This window comes from Haliotis cracherodii, unplaced genomic scaffold (genome assembly GCF_022045235.1).
Source record: "Haliotis cracherodii isolate W230 unplaced genomic scaffold, xgHalCrac1.p SCAF_5, whole genome shotgun sequence".
Classification (NCBI taxonomy): domain Eukaryota; kingdom Metazoa; phylum Mollusca; class Gastropoda; order Lepetellida; family Haliotidae; genus Haliotis; species Haliotis cracherodii.
This window is the reverse complement of record NW_027266308.1, coordinates 911,514-921,811: the sequence shown is the minus strand read 5'-3', so window position 1 is coordinate 921,811 and position 10,298 is coordinate 911,514. Positions and strand designations below refer to the sequence as shown.

The window sequence follows — 10,298 nt, the reverse complement described above, 5'->3', positions numbered from 1 at the left end:
TTATACAAGACAGTGCGTAATGTTGCTCATCTTCTGAGACATCACATGTTTCACAGAGACGTTGTTCCAATGGGGTTGGCGTTTTTGTATATCTACCAATTTTTCAATTATTAATTTGTTATTACTTAAACGATGTTTTGAGAAAAGTGACCTATGACCTTTGTTTTTGCAACATGTAAGATAATACTGAATATTTATAGATGGCTTGACCAAACTGTGTGTTCTTAACTTATGTAAAAAATATAGGAATCCCTTAATAATTGCATGATTTTTTACATTTGAACTGAAGTATATTTACAGTGGACTCATTACATTTTGTTCCGTTTACGATTTTAAAAGTTTGTTTTATTTAACCCAACCAACATTTTGACCAGAAATATTGATATTTACTGCAAAAGCATGTTTAAGAATGACATTTGTTGTGTTATCTATATATGCCAAAAAAATTAGCCCCATTTTTGGAGATCTGGTCAGAATAGTTTCCCAATTTTGTAATAACGTGAGGACACGAGGGTAGAATACAAGCATCCCTCATTTGTTTTTCTGTCTCGGCAAAGCTGCAATTTACATCTGGTTTGTGTTGTCAATCGTCACTTTGCCAAAACACGACACGGTACAGCAAGCAGAGGTATTGAAAATGTCACAAGTCATATTAAAAATATGTTTTTAATCTTTCATTGTAAAGCTGATTCAATTCGACTTCCTTGACGGCAACTAGTCGCTGATATTTACTCTTTCTTCGGCTGCTGTAAATACTTGACACCTCTCTATAACGACACTAAACTTGATGAATGGGGCAGCAACATGGTCACCAAACTATTCAATCAACCGTCCACTTCACATGTCGGTCGGTTTCTCAGTGGGGTTAACCTGAGGTTAAAATATTTTTTTTATTTCTAGGAAGACCCGCTATCATCACATCATACCCGTCGTGAAGTTGATGCTCTTATAGTAAGAGCTGCAAATACACTCAATTGAAAAAAGAAAGAAACTATAAAAAGAAAGAGAGATAATACAAAATAATTATTTGGCAAAAAAAAGAGAAAAGTTTTTTTAAAAAGAGCAGCGTATATAAATTAACTCCCTCAGTCACACAACTACACACCCGTGTGTGGTGATAGCATCACAAGATGTTATTGTTTGTGTCACAAAGTAAATGAATATTGCCCATTTCTACAAGCATAAGTTCCATTTGTTCCATCAGCATTGATAGACAGAGCTGATTGTTTCCTCAATGTAAAATAATGTTGTGAAAATATAAAGTCTTAAAATGCCTAGTATAGAGCATAAAACTAATAATGTGTTTAATAATGTGAAGTATCGTGGTAATGATCAGAGTAAAATCTTGATAGAAATGTGGAATTAAAGCGTGAATTACACATAGTACACGAATCATTGTAAAGCTGTGATCTATTTATATTTTTCAAATACACTACTTGCGGAGCGTGAAATAACGGTAAACAATTGAGAGGAGTCAGCAAACCGGTAAGTTTGAAAACCTCATCAGCATGTTTGCACATATCTATTGTGTGTGTGCTCGGAGTAGGGGTATAATTATCAATTAGGGATGTATCAATATTTAAACACATGCTACTGCATGGCACAAAGAAGACTTTGTAACGTGAACGTACTGTGAGTACAGAGAAGCTGTGTCTGTGGTTCATGATGACATAGCGATATCATCCATATGTACTGTAGAGCATATATATTTGTTTGCTTGCACCCGTATATTCCAATTATATTGCGGCGGTCTGTGAATAATCGAGTCTTGACCAGACAATCCAGTGAAAATGCACATCAATCCACCAATTTGGGATAGCACTACATGCACGAACTAAGTCAGCGAGCCTGACCACCAGATCCAGTCGCCATTTACGATAAGCATGGGTTGCTGAAGACCTATTCTAACCCAGATGTTCACGGGTAGACACACAACATTTGCGAATGTGTAGAGCCTACACGTACGCCAACCATCGAGTGATTAACTGAGCTAGTAGTATGTACAGTTATCTGAGTCTCGAGTATGTCTCGTGATAATCGATATCAGCATCTGCCATATTCTCATCTTTACATCCACAGAAGAAGTCAACATCAATATCATCATGAGTGGTTAATATCTTTTAAAAATGAATATACCAGTTTTCAATGCTAATATTATACTTACCGTGTGGCGTAATTCCCGCCTTTAAAGAATTGACCAAAAGTCTTTTGAATTGTGAATGTATTTCTCAAGAAATTCCTATTTCATTTCATAATATTCAAATTTTTTTTCTACTTGTTTCGTTATATTGATTCCCGATCAGGTGATAATTTTCCCATGAAACCAAGTCGTTTTCCTTCCTAAATATATTCAAACATCTACATCTTTCCTTTTTTAATAACTCTCAGCAACTGTTATACCACTGACGATACGGTTTGTCAATGCAAACATTTCTCTTCATATCTGATACAGCCATACATAAGGTTTCAGTAATATATTAAACACTAGCATAGATGCGTTTTCAAGCAAATAAGATACTTCATCTGATGACAAATTATATCAGCTTAATCCTAGGCCCGTGCCAATCTGAACGACTCATAAATAAATTGATCATTTTCAATCTGTTCAGTTGTATGAAACGTACGTAAATCCATTGCGAGAGGAAAGGGTTGTTACCCTGTCTGGTGCTCGACATTAAGGGGCTAAAACAAGGACTGGTCGGCTCGGAGTCAGTATACTATGTCTGTGTGATAAATTCATGTTAAACTGCGGCATGGTATCTCAGTGTCCTAGCACTATAAATCAGCATCAGTCCGGACTAGTACAAGCAGCCACACAAACACACACACGTACATGCACGTGGCTATATGAGTGCAATAATGGACACGAGGTTAAACCCCATTTCACCTCACCTCCATTGCGAGAGGAACATGTGAAGACTCAGCGCCTGAGCGCATGCTGAAGCTACTACTTCAACAAATGATGAACATAATAATAATAATCAGCCGCACTTTCCTATAACAGTGAGATCCCCAACACCCGCATCTTCCATTCGTTATATGGATGCTAAGAATACTGCACATATTTAAATTAATTTATGAAACTGGTTATAGTTCAATCAACAGAAGATCGTTTCATGTTAAAACTATCCAACAGAAAATACCACCTGTTGTCACCATTACCTTCCAAGTATTTAAGGATATCGTTTTCAACAAAATGAGGCAGTGTGCCAGATCTAGGGTTAAAATCACTACATGATAACATGCACATCGTCACATATAGATAGCATGTACAACAGATCACCTCGTTATAGTGAGATGCCGTTTTACGTTGATGTAACTGGTTGTTGTACCAGTCTGAAGACTCCGGGTGAATATATCTACATGTCTATAACAGATCTGTCTTTAAACCACATATATCCTCGTCTAGTAAAATAAATAAACCACGATCCCAACCTTTGGACCACTTAACAAGGTGAGCTAAAGTGTTTCTGATCAATGCGGTTACTCCACCTGAGAGTACTTCCCAGGTGTATTCGTTCACCATCCTTTGTGTGCATGTTAAAATAACTGAATAAATCAGTTGTGTCTCCTTCAACTATGTTTCGTTTAGCCCGACTGAACAAAATAACTTAAAAAATTGATGAACTTGTAATCGTCCAGCTTGGACTTTAGCCCAGACAGACACGCTCCATGAATTATATTTTATGGCTCCAGAAAACAAAGAGGACATTTTAGGTGAATCTATATATGAAACACCCTATACTCATCTTTGCCTTGGCCACCTCACTAGCTATTGTTTGTCTTGTCTCGAGTTCTGAGACGGGGTGGTTGAGGCTGAAAGACAATTCTGTTTTTCTCACCCTGCCTCTGACTGCCGTTGTTCCTGATTCCACTCTATATGGGTCTGACAGCACTGCCTGTGCAGGACTATCTCTTCTCTCTGTGTCACGTTAAAATATGTTACCGGCAGTTTTTCCTCCTTTGAATAGAAATCCCTTTTATTCGAGTTTTAAGTGCATAGTCTGTAAGTTTCATGTGGTCCTTGTTTACACACACCTAGAAATTAATTAAGTACCCCCTGGTGTTGCGAACATATCTGTCCAACAAGCTATCATTCGCGTCAAGACTGAGCATTGGGGAGAATTAAATTTCTTGTCTAAGGTGAGACTCTTGACTATTAAAAACACAGAGAATGATGCAAATGTTTAATATTTAATTGAAGTAATAACACAGTTAATTGATTCCCACGAAAACTATGAATCTGGGATGTTCCACGATAACAATGAACGATCTTTTCTGTCCAAAAATGCTCATTGTTATCTAACAATGATAATCACAATCCTTAAATATGTAACGAGCGTAGCCACCCTGTGCCTGGATGACAGATTCTACCCTTCCCCTCATTCCTCCAGTGAGTCTTCTGATACTATGTTTTGTTGCAATTGCGTGGATCGATGCTCATGACATCAGTCACTGGATAGTCTGGTCCAGACTCGGTTATTTACATAAATCCGTCATGTAGCTGGAATACTGCTGAGTGCGGTGTTAAACAACAAACAAACACACATTTGACTTGACACGCCGTTTTGAATTTTCCGGTTTGACGTATTGCTGTTTTGTCTTGTTCCCGAGCGTATCACCCAACTTGTCCCAGCCCGGATTGCGTCACTACGTCACACTGTCGCGGGTGGAGAGGCCGTTTTGGGACACAAGGTAAGTTGGAGTGTTACACTACAGGGAGAGAGGGACATGTAGCATTCTGCAGAACATTAAATAGTTCCTCAAACTGTAGCGGTCGATTGTGTTTCAGAAATAGTCTCCCACTGTGTGAAACTGGTCATATTGCTCACATCGAGTGCAGGTAATCTACTCTGACCCAGGTCAAAGTGGAGTTACTTTCGGTTTAGATTGCAAGACTATACACGTCAACAGTGTCGATGATTACTCCACAAAACAGATTCCATGGGGCATATGATGTGAAATAGCCGTGAAAGTTATTGGCATGGATCACTGAAAATCAGTGATGACGCCTGGTGGTCACGAAAAGGGTAAGCAAGTTCTGCCCTACCGGAAGCAGCCTCACTCACACAATTTGCAAGATGTTTGTTGCCCGAAATTGCACAGCAATAAGTTCAAGTTGGGATACTTGTGTAGAGCCCGGATGGTTGAAAAACCATTGACAGCGACCCGGTTGTTTACGATCATAAGGGGCAACGCTCTAGCCACCCTGATGGAGCCGGAATGATGGAGGGACTTGTCATTTTTTTATAGGGTGGGTGGGTCGGTGGGGGTGGGTCATGAAAGTTTGACACAGCTAAACACGGGGATCGCCCAAAGGCATCACATCTATTTAGAGTTGTGTGGGATATGGAAAAATGAAAATATATGAAATGTTATTGAAAACATTATTTAAAAGATTCCATGTTATAACTGGTACATTTTGGGGCTCTGGTGTGGCAACAAGGGTTATGAAAGGGATTATCTCCCTTGACTCAAACAGAAAGTAGAGCAGCATGTAATTTAAGAGCCTTCCCATTGTGAAAATTCTGAAGAATATCTAGCAAATGTGTAAGTCTGTGGTGATATTGTTTTAATAAAGTAGCTCCTTCTGTTGATTATGTCAACAATTCATGCCGTTTAAATAATACTTGAGAATAATATGCCGCTATACTGATGTCATGAGACCAACATGCTGGAGACATGTTTGAGTGAATTCTGTAATATGATACAATCATACAAACCTAGAGACCAGTGTTTCTACAGCCAGAGGAAAATATTTTCTGCTATATATTTATAGTTTTGAAACGTCAGTGTCAAGTCTTCTACTTGGACATAAAGTTTTCCAACTTTCCAGATCTTTAGGCGATAACAGACTCACCTTGTCAAGCTCGCCTTCTTTCGCTACACTGAAACCTTTCTTGTGCGCATCGTTCATACACTGCGTGTGGAGTTATGCGCTACATTTAAGTGGATTATTATTAATATTAATATATGTAATAATTCCATCACAATGCATATGTTCACTACATTTTCAACCAATTTTGCAATCGACTATTATTATGTTAATTGGCTCATTTCGATCATTTTAATATTTGTTTTTGTCTAATGAAAGAACAAAATAACTAATTAAAAAATTGAAATGAAGAGTTAGAGCTGATACATTTTAGAAACTGTTACATTTGACCACTTTCTAAATGGCATTGTGTATTCATAGCTTTTGGCCATGGTAGCAAAGGCAAGTTTACACTTGTCAGAGGGGTACTCAAAGTATGTGATCTAGACTTTCATTTTTACGGAAGCCTAATTGGCTGAGTGGGTTAGATCGCTGACTTTGTGTGCTGGCGATTAGGTGCCTCACTCTGGCAAGTGTGGGTTCGAATCTTGGACTGGACTCAACCCCAAAAGTAAGAGAATCTGTACTTTACGAAGAAAGTGTTATCCCAAATATAGCATCTGTTACATTTGACCACTTTCTAGATGGCATGTTGTATTCACAACGTAGAGATTGTGGGTTTGAATCCTGGTTCGCTCCAGGAAAGTTTCTAGGTTTGTCAGCACCATGTCTATGTTCGTGGGTTTCACCAAAGTGATGAACGTCATGGACATACACTACTATGGGTTTTCCTCCCACATTAAACTGACATGCCCAGATGTAACTGGAATAATATACACTCCAGCTTGATATCAGTTTAAGAATCGACATCGAAACTTCGCTAAATGCAATAAACAGAAGTTGCTATCAATAAAGTATGTTTTTTTTTACCTACCAACTTCGAGAATGCCACCCAAACTGTTAACTGAAATACTGTTAAAGCAGCGTAAACCCAAACTCACTCACTCATTCACGCACTACACACAGGACGAACAGTACAGAGGAACCCGCGTTACTTTTAACCTGTTCAAGTCACTTGTTCAGAGTAGAATATTGAGATCCGAAGAGCGGAAGGTCCGGAGTTCGATCCCCATCCGCGTCATACCAAAAGCTGTTAAAAGATGGTACTTTTTGTTACCCTGTCTGGCGCTGGGCATTAAGGAGCTAAAACAAGGACTGGTCGGCTCAGAGTCAGTATACTGTGTCTGAGTGGGGTATTCATGTTAAACTGGGGCATGGTATCTCAGTGAGCTAGCACTATAAATCGGCATCAGTCCGGACTAGTACTAGCAGCCACACAAACACACACACGTACATGCACGTCGCTATATAAGTGCAATGATCTTGGACGCGATGTTAAACCCCATTTCACCTCACCTCACCTACTATCAGATTTCCAAATCTGCACATCACACAATACAAAATGTATTAATATTCAATTACCAGTCCCTTAAAATACATGAATGATTTTAAACATCATCTGTTCCTTTGTTTCAGATGGCTGCTGCCAGAAAGCTTGAGAGTCTGAATGAGAACTTCTTGACCTGTTCAATATGTACGGAGGGATACACAGATCCCTGTACTCTGACCTGTGGACACACCTTCTGTAAGGGCTGCCTGGGGAAATTCCTGAAGACCAGACAAGATGCCATCAGAGCCAAATCCATCCTGTGTCCCTACTGTCGTCAGATGACCCGAGCTCCCAGGCCTGACAGACCAGTGGAGGAGTGGGTGAAACAGATCAAGCCCAGTTTCCTCATACAGGGACTTCTGGACACATTTGGCTCTGAGAAAGTAACCGATGAAGGTGAGAACCCTGTTAAAATGGCAACAGATACTGGCCTCGCAAATTTTGAAATGCTGTACATAGTTTACTTAAGGTATGAATATAATTTCATTCTCTCATTGTTGTCATCTGAACTAATGCAAAGAAGATTTTCGAATTGAATTATCCAAATATTATTTAACATTACGAACTGATGACCAATTCATGTTATGTTTAACTATTGTAAGCATTCCTGCTTTTGTTCTCAGCATATTATATGGAGTGAACAATGTTGCAGATGGCAGTGAGAAGCTATGTGCATCCTGTACACAACTGGGAGACGGAACGGAGGCTACTTCACTCTGCCAAGACTGTGACGTCATTCTATGTACCAGGTGTTCAAATATACACACGTCATTACCAGTGACCCGCCATCATGTTATTGAGAAACTTGGTGAAGATATCAAGGGGTCAGGGACAGGGAAAGGAAAGATTCTTTGTAAGGAGCACAATGAGCTGGTGAATTTCTGCTGTAAAGATTGCAACACATCCATCTGTCAGACGTGCTGTATCATATCCCACAGGAGGTGTGAGTCTGTGGTTACAATGAAGTCGATGATGTCCGAGATGAGGTCTGCCTTGGAAGACAACAAAGACAAGATATGCAGACAGTTAGAGAGAACAAGGCTTGATGTAATGGATCATCAACGACAGACTGAGAGGATCAATCTGCAGAAGGCATCCACAGAGTTAGAGATCAAGCAGGTGACACAGGAAGCCATGGACGTGATTAAACAGAAGGAGAAACAGCTGCTGGAGGAGCTGAATGAGATGACAGAGAAGCAGTCTGGCCAACTGAGGGGGCGGATAAAGTCAGGGGAAATAGTCATGCAGATGTATCAACAACACATAGAGTACATCACCCAGGTGTTGAAGTCTGGGAGTGAGACGGAGATGTTTGGTATTTACCAGATGTGTCAGTCAGGAACTATCGAGGCAGTGGTGAAGGCAGATGTCAATCTTAAAACTGATGTGCTGGAATCCCAAATCAGATTTGTGAAGCATTGTGACGCATTGAAATACGACAAGGATATCATACTTGGTAGAATTGAACACTTGACATATGACACTGTGTGTCAGCTTGTCTTACGTGATACGATTGATATCAGAATACATAGTGATAAGGAAACCCCTTATCCAGCTGATGTCACAGTCCTGGTTGTGCACGGTGTAGAGACACTGGTGGTCACCGACTATAATAATAAGAGTTTGAAATCCTTCTACACTAAAAAGGACAAACCACGACACAGTAAACTAGATTTCTCAAGTGCTCCACACTCTGTGACGAGGGTCAGGGACAACCAGGTGGCTGTATCATTCTGGTCACACAATGAGATTGTAATAGTACAGGTGACCCCTGACCTTGTACTACGGTCACGTGTCAAAACAAAGAAGAAGTACAGAGGTCTGACAGCTTTGAGTCCTTCAACATTAGCGGCAGGTTGTTGGGATCCTCCCTGTGTTGATATCCTGGATGTATCGTGGAGAGTGATAAGGACAGTCAGTAGATTCAACTCTGGGAAGAACCTGATATGTAACCCCGGCTACCTCTGTCCTACAGACAGTGGCACTATCCTGGTCTCAGATTCTGGCTCAGGCTGTGTCTACTGTATCACACCAGAGGGAGACGTTGTGTTCACCTACACCCCTACAGGAGAGAGGGGACTGGGAAGCACACAAGGTATCACAACTACCAGCACAGGACACATCCTGGTGGCGGAATACTTGGGACACAAGGTGATACTACTGACTCCAGCAGGGGAGTTTGTAAGAGACCTGCTGACGTCACAGGATGGAATACGGTATCTATGCAGCTTGATGTTCTGTGACTGTAAACTGTATGTGGTGGAATATAATGGAAATGTTGTGAAGGTATTCAACTGCAGTATTCCCCAGTGAGACCCCAACAATAACTGTCTGAAATCCTTATACACAAAGAATAACATATCACGACACAGTAAACTGGACCTTGCAAGTGTTCACCTACACCCCTATAGGAGAGAGGAGACTGAGTGAACCACGAGGTATCACAACTACCAGCATAGGACACATCCTGGTGGCGGACTACTGGGCTCAAAGGTGATACTACTGACAGCAGCAGGGGAGTTTGTCAGAGACCTGCTGACGTCACAGGATGGACTACAGTATCCTTATGGCATCTGTCATTATGGAAATACGTTGTATGTGTGCACAGAAAGTAATCAGATACTGGCGTTTCAGTGGAACTGATAATGCTTCCTCACACTACAGAAAACAGCACATAAATAGTTGCTTTGATCCCTGCTCAAAGTGAATATTTGGCTGGGAGTTTCTTTATTTAGTGATTGACTGTATTTTTCGGTTCATTGAGGCATGAATCGAAAAAGGATGTGCAAACGGTATGCATCCGCGAAGGCTGAGTACACAGGCAATTCTTGTAGTTAAATTGACGAGATTGATAAATATTCCCGGCGTAGGAATACATGATGTGGCGAGATATGAATTTGCTGATTATTAATTTATACACACGCCAACAACAACAGACGCCAATCAACGGAGAATAACGTCAAAGTTCTTGACTCAATGAAGGCAAGAGACGAAGAACTGCAATGGTAATGAATCAAAGCAAATACTTCAGGG

General features: G+C 40.3%; 1 protein-coding gene across 1 annotated transcript; it reads left to right on the top strand.

Moving 5' to 3' along the window:
- Nucleotides 1–7,342: 7,342 nt before the first annotated feature.
- LOC139442815 (E3 ubiquitin-protein ligase TRIM33-like) lies at nucleotides 7,343–9,796 on the top strand. The gene is made up of 2 exons (XM_071223710.1): nucleotides 7,343–7,661; nucleotides 7,918–9,796. The coding sequence occupies exons 1-2, from the start codon at nucleotides 7,352–7,354 to the stop codon at nucleotides 9,576–9,578; spliced, it is 1,971 nt and encodes a 656-aa protein (XP_071079811.1). The 5' UTR covers nucleotides 7,343–7,351; the 3' UTR covers nucleotides 9,579–9,796.
- Nucleotides 9,797–10,298: the final 502 nt, after the last annotated feature.

Bases quoted from the DNA above. Each gene is read 5' to 3' on its own strand.
- LOC139442815 (XM_071223710.1), top strand. From the start codon at position 7,352: ATGGCTGCTGCCAGAAAGCTTGAGAGTCTGAATGAGAACTTCTTGACC. The intron at 7,662-7,917 runs GTGAGAACCCTG...ACAATGTTGCAG, and splicing joins TGAGAAAGTAACCGATGAAG to ATGGCAGTGAGAAGCTATGT.